This window comes from Callorhinus ursinus, unplaced genomic scaffold (genome assembly GCF_003265705.2).
Source record: "Callorhinus ursinus isolate GAN/ISIS: 27379988/994484 unplaced genomic scaffold, GSC_fseal_2.0 scaffold28, whole genome shotgun sequence".
NCBI classification, from domain to species: Eukaryota; Metazoa; Chordata; class Mammalia; order Carnivora; family Otariidae; genus Callorhinus; species Callorhinus ursinus.
This window is the reverse complement of record NW_027397090.1, coordinates 10,918,976-10,937,597: the sequence shown is the minus strand read 5'-3', so window position 1 is coordinate 10,937,597 and position 18,622 is coordinate 10,918,976. Positions and strand designations below refer to the sequence as shown.

Genomic DNA, 18,622 nt, shown 5'->3' with positions numbered 1-18,622 from the left:
GAAACTTGACAGTGAGTGGGTTAAGGAAGTAGAAAGACGTACAGGGCATGGAGTGTTGGTATTGATACTTCTCACACCTCAAGGGAGAGTTTTAAGGCCAGTCCATTCGCTGCCAGAGCACAGAGCTCATGTCTCACTGCTAATGTTATTGCTCCAAGACTCATAGGCTGCAGGCACCCACCTGGATGAGGCTGGCTTTTAGAATGGAAAATCCTGGCGCTGGCCGTGTATATACAGACCCTTAGCTCTGCTGAGGCCTCACAGGGCAGGGATGGTGTGGGCTAGTGGATCTTCAGTGAGCTTAGAAGTCCCCCAGGAAGACAGGTTAATAATGTACACCACCGGCTTCCACTCTTCCTCCCTGCAATCACTAGTGCTAGGGAGGGCTTTAAAATAAAATCTGCTTTATTTTTACTAAGCGCCCCCTTCTTCCCCCTGGTGATTCTGTTGCAAGAATTTGAGACTGTGCTTTGAAAAGAACTTTCTCAAGCTAGTGGTTGGAACTCGGTGAAACACTAAAAGACTGGAATCCTGGATGTTTTTGCGGTGTGGGCCTGACTCCTTTTTAACCCTACTGCACATCGCTTCCCATCTCCTCCGCAGCGTGACTTTCATTTCTGTTTCCTTTGACCCCCTGTTGTCTGTATCCCCTTGTTCAGTAGTATTCCCTTTTCCTTAGGCTTGAACTTAAATAAATAGAGTTCATGGTGGAAATCCTACCATCTCTCTCTTAACAAAAATTATTCACTTAATGGCACAGGGGAAAGAACCTAGTGAATATAAAGCTCACTCGATCACTAAATCCTAATGCACTCCTAATCCTAATCCCCAGGACTGTTCGTATGTACATTTTTATGTACAGTTGACTCTTGAACAACATGGGTTTGAACCGCACAGGTCCACTTGTGTGCGGATTTTTTTGGATAAGTATAGTATAGCCTTACAAATGTATTTTCTTTTCTTCATGGTTTCTTAACATTTTCTTTTCTTTTCGCTCACTTTAGCATAGGAATACAATATATAATACACATAACATATAAAATACGTGTTAATCGACTGCTTATGTTATCAGCAAGAGTTCTGGGCAATAATAGGCTATCAGTAGTTACGTTTCTGGGAAGTCAAAAGTTACACGAGAATTGTCAGACGTGCGGGGGTTGGGCTGGCGCTCCTCATCCCCACATTGTTCATGGGTTAACTATAGTCGGTGTCTACACTTGTATACCTTTTTCATTTAACATCACATCAAAATTCATCTCCATTTATCAGCACTGATGACATGGATATTCTTAGTTGCTTTATAGTAAAATCTTTTCACTTCAATAATCAGTTACAAAAGGGGTATTAGTATTACTGTCTTCATTCTCAAATGAAGGAACATGGCTGTGCCTTCTGTTTTTCTGGTAGAGATCAGACAGAAGTTGTAGGGTAAACAAATTTACAAATTTCATTTTTTCTTCCCAGTAGATATCAGTTGGGCGCTTGTCTGGTACCCAATAGTGTGCTGGGGCTACTGATATGATCATAAAGAAGATAGACCCAAATCCTAGAAATGAAATAAGCAATACAGGAAAGCAAGTATAAAGTGCAATAATTGCTGGAATCGAAGTAAACAGGGTATTTAAGAGGAGAATAATAGAGAGGAAGATATATTACAGTGTGAGCTGGTCAGAAAGACTTCTCAGGGGTGGTAACATTTAAGCTAAAACCCAAAGAGAAGAACCCAAAATGTGTGTGCATGGGGGGATGGAAGGTAGGGAGGGGAGAGAGAATTTGAGAAAGGATTTGAGGCTGGAAAGTCCACAGCACCTTCCAAGAACCAAAATGGGACCAACGCGGCCGCAGGAGGGGGCAGGATGGTATGAGCTCAGGTGAGAGACAGAGGGAAACATAATCAGACAAGGGCTTTGCAGGCGGTGATAAAATTTGTGCTTTATTTCTGGTCCACCGGAAATCACGGAAGAGTTTTCCAGAGGAGACCGACATGATCTGTTTTAAAAGGGTCGGCAGCCCTGCGCAGAATGGACAGACCAGAACGAAAAGAAATGCAGGCGGGCGAAAGAGGAAGTGATTACAAGAAGCGCCAGGTGGGGAGCAGGGAAGATGAGGAGAAGCCGGAGGCTGGAGGTATGTTTTCAAGGCAGCGTGAACAAGAACGAGTGGAAGCGGGGCCGAGGAGCGAGGCAGAGTTGGATTTTAAGGACCCGTCCCCGGTTTTCAGTGGGAGCAACTCGGGGGATAAAACGTCAGTTCCTAAGAGGGGGACAACTTCACTGCCTTTCTGCAACGTGCCTCATGCCTTGCTGCGCGCAGACACAAACAGGCAAGAATCTCACCAGAAGCTCAAAGAAGAACCAGGCGTACTTGAAGACGGTTTCTCTCACCATCCCGGTGCTGACCACCATCTGCAGGGCGAGCTCCTCGTGGAAATGCTGGGTGACAAGGACAAAAACCAGTCTGAGACGGAGGGTGCTTTCTACACCCACACCCCTTCTCTTTTGAACCAACTGTTAGTTCCTGACACGGGCACCCCAGGCATCCCAGACCACAGGTGGATGGCAAAGTCAATGCCAAGGCTACTTGAGATGGAGGACCTTCCAGGTGGGTCGGAGAAGGTTGGTGGTGGTATCAGGCAAGAGAGCTAGGTCTGAAGGAATGGCCTCCGTCTGGGGGTGACTCTGCATTCTGGGGTAGCAGTCAGAACTGGGACCGTTGTTTTCCCCTCGGACCCTGCTGCAAACCCTCTGTGTGACCTCGGGCAAGCCATTCCTCTCTGTACTCTCCATTTCTCAGCTGTAAAATCTGCTGGTTGGTAGCAATGGTGGTCAAAATGGAACGTGCATCAGAATCCCCTGGGGGATTATGAAGACACACAGACTGCTGGGTCCGCCCCAGAGATTCAGATTTGGACGTGGTAGATCCGGGGCAGGGCCTGAGAATTCACATTTCACACAAGTTCCCAGGTGTTGACAAGCTGCTGGTCCAGGGACCGCAATTAGAGAACTGATGTCTTGGTGATATCGAAACTGCCTTCCAGATAGGATGATTTTTGTTTTTATAATACCACTATGGCACTGTGGGAAATATGATGGGTTGGGCTTAATGAGCAGATCCTCTGCATTCGATAGTGGTAGCAGCCCGAACTCACAACTTCTCAACGCCCTCTGTGCCAGGGTCAGATGCTGGAAGGTTCCTCAGTTCTGCTTTATGTCTACACTTCCCTTCAAGTTATCCAGCTGCTTGAGAACAAATGTAGCAGATGGTGACTTTTGCATCTTTTGTACATTTCCCATTCCTGGGTTTATGTGGCTACTTAATACTCTTGACAAGAGCTTTGCTGGGGAAGAGGCTCAAGACTAAGGGTAGGGCAACCAATTCATCTCAGTTTGCCTGAGACTGCCTCGGTCTGAAAACAGAAAAGTCCCACATCCCAGGGAGCCCTTGGTCCTGGGCAAACAGAGATGGGTGGCCACCTTAACTAACGGCAAAAATGATGTCTGGGTATTTTCTCTGGATTTCATTAATCTGATGACCAGAAAACCTAGAATAAATACAGATGAACCAATTGTTTATTGTTCTGTGGGTAAGAGAGCTGAAACTATTTGAACATCCTAATACCACAACCTAAGGTATTGCCATATATGGCAGTTAAGTTTCAAACTCAACCCCTAAAACAAAAATTGATTATAGCAAAGATTGTCCTCGATACATCTTAAAGGTACCCACCCTGTACAGCATGCATGCAACTCAATTTACCGTCTTATGTACATTAAAATTCGAGAGTTACTAAGCTATACTAAAAGGACACAAATGGAAAATCTATGTGCAGGTCTCTGGGTATTCTATTTATAGCCTCAGCTGGTTAATGGTGATGAATGCAAAATGCTTAGGTGTTTCAGCATGTCAGGAGGTTCGCCTTCCTTCTGCCAGGTGAGTCAAACCTTTATAATCTTAGTACATGGAAAAGCATTGGCTGCTCAGCTCACCCACCTGGGAGCGGCATGAGGCGCGGAATGTTAATCTAGCAGGCGGTCTAAGTGTGCAGATGATGTAAGTCAGCTACACCTGGATCTTGCCGGCGTAGGAAAGATTCGCTCCACTAGCTTCAAAGGTAACCTCTGGAAAATAGGTCAGTTTGACTGCCAGAGTCTTAGAGATTAGAGGAGGATAAGCTGCTTCTTAAAGTAATTTATGTTGCTTACCAGGCAACATTATTACAAGAACACCTTGCTCTGGAGGTTATAGAAGAGAGCCAAGCAGCTAAATCCTTTTTGCTGAGCTATTGAAGAAACACACTGTCTAAACTTCCCTCTGAAATGAAATGATTCTCTTTTAGTCATTGAGATGGCCAGGAACAAAGTCCAAACAAGGCAACGGCAAAGCCAAACATGACTGCTTGCCTGAAGGAGGCGAGCCTGAAGGTAAACCATGCTTTAAAAAGGTCGAATGGTACATGTAACCAGTCCCTGCAAAGCCCAAAGCTGTTTTAGGGTAAGTGAAAAATTATTTTCAGCACCTCGCCCTACCTTCTTTCACTTCTTTTAAAATTAATTCCCTGTACCTCTCCCCAGACATACGGTGCCCGGATTACTGAGAAGTCTGCACCTTCAGGCCCTGGCAGGGCCCCCCCACGCTTGATCTTTCCCTCCCTTGGTGCCAAGCAAGCTGAGCTGAGGCTCATTCCCTCCTGGCATGTTTAATGAACATTCCCTGTTGTGTCAGCTGTTGCAAATGGCTTCCTGTGTTATCCTTCCAATCAGCATATTTACATTTTAATAAGGGTCTTGAAAGACACTCAAGACCTTAACTTCAGTCACTACTCTAATGGAGCAATCCTTGAGTGTCTGGCAGAGAAAAAACTTAAGCGAGACACCCCCGCCCCTCAAACCACACGGGCCGTGAGTATGACTGAAGAATTTTGTTATTACCAGATGTTCTGGTGGGCAGCTCGCAGTCTCTCAACTCCTAAGTAAAGCTGATTAGAATGAATTTTGAGGAAAGCTTTTCATGTCGCTTGATAAGACTACTGAAATAAATGATACCTAATTTTTGCCATGCACTTTAGTTGAGGATGAACTGTCCCCAGCTCACCTTCTACTGAAAAAGAAACTAAGGCAAGCGTTCTCAAACCATCATCCCTGGATAGCATCCCCTGGGAACTTGTCCGAAATGCAAATTCTCGGGCCCCGCTTCAGAGCTATTGAATCAGAAGCTCTGGGGGTAGGGTCCAGCCATCAGTTTTAATAAGCCCTCCAGGGACTTCGGATGTATGGTAAGCTGGAGAACCCTTGAATAGGAATCAATTGGTCAAAAAACAAACGACAAGGGACAGAGCTACAAAAGTAAGTGTGTGTGTGTGCGTGTGGAGCGGGGAGCGAGGCAGGAGAGCACTTTAATGGTGTCTGTTATTGATCACAGCAAGAAGACACAAGCAAATTATCCTCACACTGTCCCACTCAGTACCTTTTTGCTGGCTGGCCTTGGGGCTGCGGTCGAACTGGGAACATCATTATTGCCCGAGCAATAGTAAGACATCCGATTGCAGGTACGATCAACACCCTGAAAGACACAAACCATGACTCATCAGCCCACCGACAGCGGTTCACTTAAAAGGTGAGCCAGCGGTCTGGAATTCACAACCTCAGAATTCATTTTTCATGTATTTCTTACTTTTTTTCTGGTTACAAAGGTAAAACAACTGCCACAAATAAATACAAAACAAAGCAAAGAATGTGAAGTCACACCTCATTCTACTTGCTCCTGAGACAATCACTGTTAGTAGGTTAGTGTGTAGAGCAACCCAGAGTTAAAACCTACTTAGGAAGAGGGGGTGCTGAAGTCCCTTGGATATTCTGACTTTATTGGGGTAGCACCAAAAAAAAAAAAAAAAAAAAAAGTGTGGGAACAGCGCCTCTCTGTGGGCTAGGATGGTACTGTCACGGGCTCCTAAATGCTATATTTAAAAAATTGTCAAAAACCACCGTGGACAAATGTTCTCCCCCTTGCTACACAACAATTAGAAAATTCTTAACCCAATCCACATAGAAATTTAATATTTTCACTTTTATTAAATGAAATCATAACAATCAAGGCTGTCAATGATAGAGGCAGGCCAATTGTCCCCTGGGCAATCAGAAAATGCTAATGCTCCTTACACATGAGGTCGGACTGTGCTGTGCTGGCAATTGTTTAACAACCAGCTCTTGGGGGGAGGAGCTGATTTGCAGCATTTGCCTATTTCTGTACCTTAAATGCTTTTGTCATGGCAGATTGCAAGTTCACATGACATCACTGAACACGGTGTTGGGAAGAGATGTGCACCAGCAAAGCATCATGGAGTATTTCCACCATACAGATAACTAGAGACACAAATAACCTCAAGAACACAGAAAAGAGTAATGTGTAATAAAATATCAAGGAAGGGCTGGTGTTTGAGTACTATCTTTTTAAAGTAGAATAATTTTGGATTTATGGACAAATTGCAAAGGTGGTCCAGAGTTCTTGCATGCCCTTCTTCACCCAGTTCCTCTTGATGTTAGTGTCTTACATCACTCTGGTACCTTTGTCAAAACTAAGAAATTAACATTGGCTCCTTACTAGCAACTAAACCACAGATACGGATTTCACCAGGTTTTCCACTGATGTCCACTTTCAGCTTCAAGATATAATCCAAGATACCATGTTGCATTTAGATTATTTTTTATTTAGTATAACTTATTTATTTTATATAATGTCATTTTTTAGTAGTATCTAACAACTGGCTCAGTAAATGCCAGAAAATTTGAACAATCGGCTCTCAGAAACTGGTAGGAGCCCGCTCCAGCCCAGTCCTGGGTTGATTCTGTAAGTCAGAAAGGGTGGCATAGGAACAATTTCATATGGTGCACACTCAAGATTGTCAGAATCTCTAGTGGATCCATAGATGATCCTTAAGTTCACCCAGGGTTCAGAAACTCTACAGAGATGAGGAACAGGAGGCCCAGGGCAGGAGCGGACTCGCCCATGACCACACGGCTGGGTGGTGGTGGAGTCCAGACCCAACCCTGGTCTCTAAATTCCTTTTTCTCACAACATACTGTCTCAAGTGTGTGGATTTTGTAAGAGAAACTATGTCGAAACCTAGAGAGTTTGATTTATCATAATCAGGGGAAATGATACTAGTTGAAAAACTTAGCCACGGAGGTCACGGATAACTGGAAAGAAAATTCACATGAAGAATTCATGGTAGCTTTGTGGAAAAACAAACAAACAAAAGCCACTGAATTATACACTTAGAAGGGTGAATTTTATGGTGTGTGGTTATATCACAGGCTCGAAAAAATTTTTCAAATGAGACACACTTTACAAAATATCTAAATCCTCAAAGGTGTCAAGGTCATCAAAAACGAGGGGAGTCTACGAAATTGTCACAACCAAGAGGAAACTAAGGAGACAGCACTACAAAATATAACGTGGTATCCTGGCTGGGATCCTGGAACAGAAAAAGGATATTAGGGAAAAACTGAAGAAATCTGAATAAAATATGAACTTTAGTTATGAATGATCACAGACCAGTATTAGTTCATGAATTGTGACAAACATACCATTCTAATGTAAAATGTTAATAACAGAGACTAGGTATGACATATACAGAAACTTTCTGTACTCTAGTCACAGTAATTCCATAAATCAGCAACTGTTATAAAATAAAAAGAAAGCAAAGAATTCATGGAAGGAAAACAGTATAGCCCAAGTCATCAACCATCTCAGGATCTGTTTTTGTTTATAAAACCTGGCTTTGCTCTTAGAAATTATTATATGGAATAATTAATCTGTGGATGTTAATGAATGTAAAGGGCAGATATTTAAAAAATAAATAAAAATAATGTTTGATGTTCTAGGCATCAAGAAAAAAAAAGTTAAAGCTACATCGTTTCCCTTGAAAATAGACTCCATGTGGCTCAATCAGCTCTAAAAACTTTCCACCAGCGTCAACTAACTAACCGAGCAGATCTTCAAAGCCAGTCTCGCCTCTGCTTCTTTCCAGAATGGTCTCGATCATTTCAAAAGCTGAAACATGACAACATGTGACCAGCAGAGCTATGGTACTGGTAGTGGTCCATTTTGTGTTGTTTCTCCAAGTTTTCGTTAAAACTAAAAAAGCTTGCGTCCCTTTCCCGTTGTTGGCATCCTCCTTACCTTTGAAGACATGATGCTCTTCACTTCCTCGTCTGCCGCGGAGTGTGCCCCTGCGAGGTCTGGATTACTGCTGCTCATCACCCGGGCCTGCAGCATCTTCGAACTCACGGCAGCAGCAGACGTGCGTCCATATGTGTGGTAGCGCGGGTCAGGGAGGGCGGCAGTGGCACCACCTGCACCCCACCAGGTACAGACATGCCAACAGAAAGGGGATCCGAGTCACTTACTGTGCTTGGAAGGGAACTGAAGAGGGACAGGGTGGAGAGTGGAATGAAAACCCACTTGATTAGATCTTGGAATTAGGGTCTTATTATCAAATGCCTAGGGGAGGTCAGAGGGGTATTGCTTTGGGGGTAAGTAGTTAGGGCATGAGGCAGCAGGGAGTGGTGAGGACTGTGGTAAACTGGAAACACATGCCTCATCCAAAGGCAGGGGATGCTACTGAGCTTCAGCCTATTATTGCGACGGGGAAACAGCCCCCGGGGTCATGAGAGCTCTTGCTTGCTCCAGACAAGCTGGAAATGGGAACTTTTAAATTTATTAATATTTAAATTAAGACAACTTTATAAGTCATGCAAGATTTTCTGAGATAGGAGAATCCAAGGAAGCATATGCACCTCATGAGGATAAATATATGTTACATATCGTTGTTCACTTTTAACTATATGTCTTCCAAAGCGATTATGTGAGTCTATGAGATATTACCAGTATCTTTAAAAACTCAATCGAAATTATAGGTTTACTGGGGCACCTGGGTGGCTCAGTCCGTTAAGCATCTGCCTTCGGCTCGGGTCATGATCCCAGGGCCTTGGGTTTGAGCTCGGAACCTCGGAACCCTGCTCAGCGGGGAGTCTGCTTCTCCCTCTCCCTCTGCACCCCCACTCCTGCTCGCTCGCTCTCACTCTCTCTTGCTCTCTAATAAATAAAATCTTTTTTAAAAAAATTACAGGTTGGGCACCTGGGTGGCTCAGTTGGTTGAGCGACTGCCTTCGGCTCAGGTCATGATCCCAGAGTCCCAGGATCGAGTCCCGCATCGGGCTCCCTGCTCGGCGGGGAGTCTGCTTCTCCCTCTGACCCTCCCCCCTCTCATGTGTGCTCTCATTCTTTCTCTCAAATAAATAAATCTTTAAAAAAAATTACAGGTTTACTTGTAATGAGGCTGCATGGACTAATAAAAATGGCAAGTTTCTTCATTAGGACCTGGAATTTTGTAAACTTGTTGATGCTACTTTTATATCCTGCTGACCAGAAGTACCGGTTGATCATGACCCTGTACATAACTGGGAAGAGTGGAGAAATACATTATTATTATTTCAAAAGTTTAGTTTGGGGAAATGAGGAAAGGGATTTATCTTTTCACAATGAAAACTTTAGGAACCGGTGATCACCACTACTATAGGATATTTATTGTTTTTCTTTGTCATTATTATCCTAGCATCCTAGACACCTGTTGTCACTTCCCCATTTTTGAAAATAAAAGATCCTTACCTGAATCAAATTACCCACTGGGTAAAGACCAGTGAGGGGTTATCACGGAGGCAGAAAAAAAGAAGTGCTTTGGGTATAAAAAGAGGGAGGGAGGGGGTGCCTGGGTGGCTCAGTTAAGTGTCCAACTCTTGATTTCGGCTCAGGTCATGATCACAGGATCCTGGGATTGGAGCTCTGGGTGTTGGGCTCCATGCTTAGCAGGGAGTCGGCCTGAGATTCTTTCCCTTTCTGTCTGCCCCTCCCCATGCTCATGAGCTCTGTTTCTCTAAAATAAATACACCTTAAAAAAAAAAAAAAAGAGGGAGGGAGGCAGGAAGCAAGTCGGAAAAAAAAACGAGAAATAAAATTTTAATTTCAGCATTCATGTAAGTTTTGTATCATTGATACAAAAATAAATTAAAAATTAATAAAATCAATTTTAACTGAAAAAATAAAATTCAAATATAAAATTGAACTTTGGGCTTTTTATTACATTTTGAATGACGGGGCAGCGGGTTGGGGGCGGGGCCTGTCTGCCAGGCGCCCGCAGCAGGGGCGACGCTACCTGTCTTGGGTGGGTCCCTCGGCGGCTCTGGCAGGCGGAAGACGTAGTGCACGTAGGAGGCCAACAGGCAGTTCCTCCCGTGCTGGTCCTTGGCCAGGTCCTTGCTGTTGTGCAGACTGTTGGCTATGGACACCACGGACTCAAACGCAAACTGGGAGAAGTTGGCTGAGGAACCAAGAGAAAAATGGGCGGCCTCACAATTGGTCCCGAATGAACCTGAGCTAGAATGTTCTCTGGGGCAGCATCCAGGAGTCCTCACAGCTGACCCACTGAACCAGGCTGGGCACAACCATGGCCAGGGCAGGGTGAGTGGCTGTAGTGACTTACTCCTTACTGCAAATGACTTCACCTCTCCTCTGGCCAGCACTGTGGGTCTTCACCACAAAGACAGGAAACCGTCTAGGCATCCTACCCCATCTCCACCATGCCCGTGACCTGGGTGCTACTCAGTGGGACCTGCCCTGATGTGAGTACCATCACCTGGGAGCCTGTTAGAAATGCAGACTCTCAGACCCCCCAGACCTACTGAAGTCAGAATCCGCATTTCACAAGATGCCCCAGTGATTCTGACACGCACTCCCGTTTGAGATGTGCCATTGCACCATGTGGACTCTTGGCGTGCAGGTTAATCTAAAAAAGTAGGTATAGGGCACCCGGGTGGCTCAGTCAGTTAAGTGGCTGCCCTCAGCTCAGGTCATGATCTTAGGGTCCTGGGCTCGAGCCCCGCATCGGGCTTCCTGCTCAGCAGGGAGTCTGCTTCTCCCTCTGTCCCTCCCCACTGCTCATGCTCTCTCTCTCTCTCTCTTTCAAAATAAAAAAGAACGTATAAAAAATAAACAAATAAAAATGTAGGCCTATCGTGCCATTCTCCAAAGTGGGTCTGCACGAAACTATCGATTCACCGTGTACAGTCTTGTTCAGGAGCTCCCAGCCGTCCACGGTCTGGCTTCACCCTCGTTACCCAACCTTGTACCCATTCCTGCTCAAATTCAACTTGCTTTAAAATGAGGCAATTGTTCTGTCCCCATCACATGTCTGCTCTGTCTTAGCTCTGCAATTTTTCTCACGCTGCTGTCCTCAGCTGGAAAGCCCTCTGTGCTCCCCCCAGCAAAATCCCACCAACCCTTCACCACTGGGCACCCTCCCGCCTCCTCCGCGAAGCCTGGGACACTACTCAGTACAGGGCTTCAGGGACGCCAAGACTCAGAGTTCTTTGGCTGTTCCCGGTGGTAACCTCTGTCTCTCTGAGCAGGCTTCCAGCCTTCCGGGCTGAAGTGCATTTCTCCCACCTTCTTATCTCCCTCCTGTGACGACCATAGTGCCTGACAGATAGGTTCCCAATAAATGCCTATATGCTAAGTACCTCTACCTACTTGGCCTGCTGTCTCCCCAAGACAGGTGGCAACTTGCTACAAAGCAGCAGCTCAAAACCTAGGAATGTACACTTTGTCTATTGCAAAGGTCTGTGGGCAATCGCTGGAACATACAAAGCAGGGTGCACATATGTGGGCGCACAGGAAGGAATGGGGGGAGGCTGGAGCTTGCCACTCTGCAGGAATCTAGCTGGAGTGGCACGGGCTTCACGTGGGAGATGCTGGCCTGCAGTACAGGATAACCGTATCTGTGGCGCCACGAGAGATACGTCCCAGGACACAGCGTGAATGGGGGATTCGGAGGTCCTCTTCTTCCCTGGCTCTGAAAGCTGCCCAGTGTGTGCCAGGCTCTGAGTTCATCACTCCCTCCCCACCCACTCACTCACGTGCCACAACCCCACTGTGTGATTCACTTCTTTTCTGACACTCCCAGGAACCCCTTCTGTTCTGAATCGGACACTCCAGAAGTCTTACACATTGTATTTGGTGTTCATTTGTTCCAAGTGAGCCTTTAAAATATATTCTCACAAAGTCTATATGAGCGGCTGCCAGGGGCTGAGGGGAAGGGTGAATGGGGAGTGGCTGCCAAGGCGCATGGGTTTCATTTTGGGCTAACGAAAATCTTCTGGAATTGGATACCAGGGTAGTTGCACAACCGCGTGAATGTGCTAAAAGCCAATGAATCGTATGCTTTAGTGAATTTTAAGGTATGCATATTATGTCTCAATAAAAAAAGTGATCCCACTGAATTTCAGTTTAGAGAGTTCCTTTGCTTCCATTTAATACGAGTTGTCTTACTTCCTTAAAACATTATATCTCCTTGTTGGTCAAGAAGACAAAAATATCTCAGAGGTCAAATAAATCCATCAATTACCAGGAATGGAATTTGAACGATCGCCTCTAATCATTCAATACATCTATTTCTAAAAACCATAATTTTAAGCATCCTATATTGATATGGTTTTCATTTTAACATCCAGGAAATCTAAAAAAGAAAACATTATCACTGGTCTTGCCTTCCCTTGGACTCACATCATCAATAGAAAGGAAGATCCTCCCCCCGCAAAAAAAAAAAAAAAAAAAAAAAAAAAAAAGGAAGGAAGATCCCATCGTCCCTGTTCTCAGGATTTCTGGAAAATCACGTGTGCTACAAGGCACTGCCTGCCCCTCCTGCCTCCCCCCAGCCCCACGGGCCTCCCACCTGTTTGGCCGGCGATGACCATGGGCTGCACGGAGAGCTGGAAGAGCTTGTCCAGCACCAGATGCAGGAAGAGCACCAGGGGCTCCAAGCGGGAGGAGTTCAGGCAGATGAGGCTGAGCTTTAGCTCATGCTCCAAAGAGGTCTCGCTGATCTTCTGGTCCAGCACACGGATGGGGAAGGTCACCTGGCTCTCCAGGGAGTGGCAGAGGGTGAAGAACTTCTCCAGGTGGTTGTCCTGGGAAGACAGACGGCAGGCCTCCTGGGGCTGACCCCATCCACGCTCACCAGTGGATGCGTGAGCGCAAACAGTTCTTCACGGTGGAGCCTCAGGTCTGGGGACTAGGGCCCGGGGGTTTCAGACCAAGGCTATAAACGGCTCTACAGAGCGGTAGGCGCAAAACAGGACCTCCTGATGACTAGTAACTGAAGAAAACAGAATTTGGCCTCTGATTCGGTTTGTGGGCAGAGGCAAGTACACCTGGTTAAACACACAGCCAAAAAAAGTTCTGAGCAGATGTCAAGTGCAGACAGTGGCAAGAAAAGGAAGGGAACAGAGAACTGGGAAGGGGGGCAGCTTGGAGCAATGGCAGAATGACAGGCGGAAGTGAGACACCAGCAGGAAAGGGTTGCACACGGAGCCCCTCACAAGGTTTATCAGCCCACAGTGAAGACACCGTGTTCCCTCGTCTAGGCGCTCGACATCTTTAGGAGGTCTCTCCCTTTAAACAACCAGTAAAACCTGAACAGGTCTGTATGCCTCCAGAAAGAATAAAGGTGACTTTTTTGTTTTATCCATGCATGAAAACTCTCACTGATCTTTTATCGGACCATCCACAGAGGTTTCTCTGCTGCACCCCCTTCTTCCTTAGGAGACCTCTGGCTCTGATTTGAAGAGGACGCTGATGCTCCTTACCTGGGTGTGAACAGAAGAAACAGCTTGCACTTCAATATTAAATACTCCCTTATGTCCTTCAGCCCACTTAATGGGAGGATTCTGTAAAGGGACCTTCTGTGTTAAAGAGAAAAAACAAAAAATGATTAGCAATTCAATTCCCCTTTCTGGTTGCTGACAAGCAGAGCGAGGCAGCTCGAGTGTAAATGTCAGGGTTATTATACATGTATCTCCCTCCCTGGAAGCCTGATAGAACTAGCCTTGGAGTTACGGGTCCCACACTCAGGTTAAGCTCTTCACTGAACTAGTTATTGTCACTTTGACAAGTCGCATTAACTCTCATTTTCTTATCCCGAAAGAAGGGGTCTGAAGTGAGTGAGCCATCTTAAGTTCCCATCCAGGATAGATGATCCTGGATTCTAGGGACTGGAATAAAGTAATAAAATTGCAGTGATTTCCCTGTTAATCAGGAATGTCAAGACAAAGTATAGAATATCTTATGAGACATGAAATTTTAATGCTTTCAAGGGCCTACAGTTACTTTGCCTTTTAACAAAATGTTTCCAAAGAGCAGGCCCACTAGGTTCCTGCATTAATTACTCAAAACGACTCTCCTATACCATTTATATTTCGACAGTCCTGCAGTCCTTAGGGACCATTTCTTGCCTTAAATTCCCACCAGAATCAGCATTCTCTAGAGACCTCAACATACAGCACTGAGAGAGAACGGCCTAGCCTGACCCAGTCATGGGAGTGTGGGCACCTCTTGCCTTCTAGTGGAAGGAAACATGCCGCACTCGCGAGAGTATGATGTATGCATGGGGTGCGGACTTCTGGAACCTTCCAAGACAGAGTCACAAACTGGGCCCCAAAGCAGGATCCAGCCTACAGACAAGTTCAGTGTGGCCCAGTGTTGGAAACATTTTGGATTAGTTGCCCACATTTGAAAGTCAAGAAACTTCACATGAAAGCTTGCTTTATGTTTTTGTTTTGTTGTAAGATTTTTTTATTTTTTTGAGGGAGACAGAGAGAGAGCAAGTGGGGAGAGGGGCAGAGGGAGAGAGAGAATCTCAAGCAGGCTCCATACCGAGTATGGAGTCTGATGTAGGGCTGGATCTCACGACCCTGAGATCATGACCTGAGCCGAAATCAAGAGCTGCACGCTCAACCAACTGAGCCACCCAGGTGCCCCCAAAGCTTGCTTTTCTAACTTCCTTTGAGAACTGGAAGATACGAAGACAGGCCTGCATGCCAGCGTGGTGGGATGTGACCCTCAACAGACAATCTCCAGCGTGAACACATTCCACCAGGACTCAGCACTCATGATGTTGCTCATCTGACCCCTGGGGTCACCAGAGTTTACCACCTATAATCTAAAGTAGCGCTGTCTGCTACAAATATTAGGTGAGCCATATATGTCACTTGAAATCTACTGGTAGTCACTTTTCAAAAATTAAAAAGGAACATGCAATAATACTTTTAATACTAAGTTTCATTTAGCCCAATATAGCCTAAAGATTATCGATACAATATATAATCAATATAAAAAACTATACATGAGATATTTTACATTATTTTTTCCCCACTAAGTCTTTGATAGCAGAGTTGTATCTTATACTTACAGCACATATCAGTTTGAACTAGCCACTTTCAGTAACCACATGTGGCTAGTGGACAGTGCGGGTGAAGCTAAGGGTATGTCTATGAGGGTAGCATAGGGCAAGAAGTAAAAAGGAACGAATATAAGGAAATTAGTTTAAGCATTGAGTTTGTGGCTTGCCATGCATTATCTCAATTAGTGTCCACAGCAACTTTATAGGCAGGTATGGTTCAGTTCATTACTGAGACTCAGAGGGTAAGCAGCTCCCCTATGTTCTCATAGCTAGGGAGTGGTAGCATCTGGATTTTGGATCCAGATGTGTCCGTCCCCAAAACCCCAGGTTTGTCTTGCAGCATTAAGAAAATAACTGGGCATTCTAGGAAATCAGAATGTGCAGCTTGATGATGAAAAGGTGTCTTTCAGGGCTTTGGCAAGGGGCTACGTGTCCAAATCATAAAGAGTCATCAGGGAACGTCTGTGAACATACTCAGGTTGATCTCAGGTGGTTTTGAGGCAAGTGGTTTTGGTGGGAAGCCAGGCATGTGCCTGTAGCCCAGAGCAAGGGAAGCTTCCCTCTCCAGGGGAAAAAAGCAAATATGACAATAACTGAATAGCTTGGGGATGACAGATGGGTAGTCAGAGTGGAGAAGAAAGTTGACTCTAAAAGTTGAAACAAACTCCAAATTCCTGGGAAATCCTTCAACTTGAAAACTGCAAGGAAAACAAAAGATAAAGTTGGGAGGGGGAGTCCTATAGATAAAGAGTCTTACAAGACATGTCAACCAACAGCAATGTGTGAATCTTATTTGGATCCTGATTCAAACAAACAACTATAAAAAAAAAACGACATGGGGGGGGTACCTGAGTGGCTCAGTCAGCTGAGCGTCTGTCTTCAGCTCAGGTCATGAACTCGGGTCCTGGGATCGAGTCCTACCTCGGGCTCCCTGCTCAGCGGGGAGTCTGCTTCTCCCTTTATGCTTTCTCTCTCTCTCTCAAATGAATAAATGAAATCTTTAGAAAAAATGACATTGATGAGATAACTGGAAATTTGATCACTGAATGGGTATTTGAAGATAAGGGAATTATTAATTTTTAAGGTATGACAATGGCATTGTGATGGTTAAAAAAAAGAGCCCTTATCTTTTAAGATAATTTAAAAATAGGTATAAATGAAATGATACGATATCTGGGATGTGCTTCAAAATCATACTTTTTGATGCAAACCTGCAGCAAGCCAAGCGAGAAGCATGAGAGTTGATGCAGAGCTGGTGCTGTGGGGGCAAGCAGCGGAGAGTCCTGTGGGCCCTCTTAAACAGGTGGATTGCAGCAGAGTTTGGGTGTGCAAGAGGCAGCGCAGGAAACGGGGGGAAGGAAGGACTCCTGACATTGGCATCTTTAGAGGAATAAAGGTATCCAACTGCAGAGGGCCACAACTGACCCAGAGGAGAAACCGGTGGAAGTTAGTGTGGGAACCTTTTAAAAGGATCAGTGCTGAGAGCAGCTGTTAACACAAATGGGCTCTGTTTGCCTCCCCATTTACAATGTATTATTCTGTGAATCCCTTTCTTGTGAATAATGCAAGGTAATGCTTCCTCGAGTGTGAGTTGCATTTACCAAACATTCCGAGTCGGTGATGAATGGGGTTTCATGACCAGTTACTTCTCCCCTCCTATCAGAGCAATGTGCTCTCAGAAGATGCAACGTGATGGGGTGCCTGGGTGGTGCAGTTGGTTGACCATTGGACTCTTGGCTTCGGCTCAGGTCATGATCTCAGGGTTGTGAGGTCGAGCCCCATGCTGGACTCTGCGCTGAGTGCGGAATCTGCTTCAGTTTCTCTCTCCCTCACCCTCTGCTCCCCCTGCCTCACAAGCTCTCTGTCTCAAATACATAAATAAACCCTTAAAAAAAAAAAAACAAAAAGAAGATGTAATGTGCTGACAGGTGATTGCTACCCAAAACATGCAGCACATTCTCAGTCATGGTTAAGGGAACAAGAAGTGGATCTGGGAAGGTGGTCCGAGACCACGGCTGGACAGGAAACGCCAATGGCTAACTTGCTGGTTACCTCTGCAGAATGCATGGAGTAATTGGGTGGCAGCTTTTCCAAGGCAACTGGGAGACAATAGGATCCAGTTTGAAGACGTTCATTTAGGAGAATTGGCAGCCACTGAAACAGATGATGTAAAGAATAAAGCGGTATTTATTACAGCATATAATTCTGGCCATTTATCTAGCTCACAATAATCAAATGCAACTAAATGATGATTAGATATTGACCAGGCCTCTTTTGGGCAGTAATTTCTGTCAAGTTCTTTGCATTTTAAATTCCCTGAGAGCTCCTGAGATAGTAATATCAATGATTTACTGCTTTCAGAGCCGAAGCAGTAGCATTTTTCTTTACAGCCAATGTTTGTGAGTGTCTGGACAACATCAATGTTTATTTTACCTTTTATATTTTTTAAAGAAATAACTTTCTTCTGCTGGGAGGAAAAAGAGCTGGTCTTATACGTGGAGCATATATATGAAATCTGGAAATAATGGAAATTGCAATGCTTTTTTATAAAGGAGTATTCTTCCAATATCTATCACCCACAGGCTTGCCATTCCAGAAATTTGTCATCTGCTAAGTCAAGTCATTTCTGCTCTTTGCTGGAATCTGGTCTGGCACATTTTGCTACTTCTGACAGGAAAAAAGCAAGTGAATAGAACCGAGTTGTTTATCCCTGCAGGGACCTCGGAGTCCAACCACTGCAGTGTGAATAGGCAAGTTGGCAAAGACTCACCGAATATCCCAGAAGACTTTCCACGGAGGCTCCCTGCTTCTGCTGACAGCTGATATGATAGAAGGTGAACAGGAGGTGATGATTTACTGTGAGTTTAGCGGGGAGCTTGATTTTCACTTCTTCATAGAAGTCAGGAGACCTGTTTCAAAAGCACATTATACATGAATAACTTTTAGCAAGAACAGTGACTTCTCTGACTATCAGTTGTAATGCCACAGGCCCTTTGCTCCTCAGAATTTGCCTGCTTGGTGTTTTGCTTTTCATTTTGTATCATTCGGCTCCCACACTGAAGATCCTTGAGACCAACTTTTATACCACCAGATATGCTTTGCTTACATAAGATTGCTCACAAACTAAAGGCTTTGTCAGGGGGAAAAAAAAAAAAAAAACTCCACAAATAATGGAAAAGTTCAACTTAATGTGAAAAGAACATGAGGCTCCGAGTCTTGCTGTGACCTCCTTTTCTATCTCCACCCCCAAGAACAGGGACTGGCACATGGCTGGGATTCATCAAAGGAATTTGGATTAGCAAATGAATGCTGGTGGGAAAGGAAAGGAACCTG

The 18,622-nt window shown here is 45.0% G+C and overlaps 1 protein-coding gene across 2 annotated transcripts in view; it reads right to left on the bottom strand.

The window, feature by feature from the left end:
- DOCK8 (dedicator of cytokinesis 8) overlaps positions 1 to 18,622 on the bottom strand; it is a 218,723-nt gene that overhangs the window by 66,079 nt on the left and 134,022 nt on the right. For both annotated transcript variants that reach the window (XM_025891603.2, XM_025891605.2), the window contains 8 exons: positions 18,060 to 18,198; positions 17,342 to 17,443; positions 13,698 to 13,793; positions 12,785 to 13,019; positions 10,211 to 10,375; positions 8,179 to 8,351; positions 5,464 to 5,559; positions 2,337 to 2,432 (listed from right to left, as the gene is read on the bottom strand). In XM_025891603.2, coding sequence (XP_025747388.2) covers positions 2,337 to 2,432; positions 5,464 to 5,559; positions 8,179 to 8,351; positions 10,211 to 10,375; positions 12,785 to 13,019; positions 13,698 to 13,793; positions 17,342 to 17,443; positions 18,060 to 18,198 — 1,102 coding nt within the window. The remainder of the gene's footprint in view (positions 1 to 2,336; positions 2,433 to 5,463; positions 5,560 to 8,178; positions 8,352 to 10,210; positions 10,376 to 12,784; positions 13,020 to 13,697; positions 13,794 to 17,341; positions 17,444 to 18,059; positions 18,199 to 18,622) is intronic.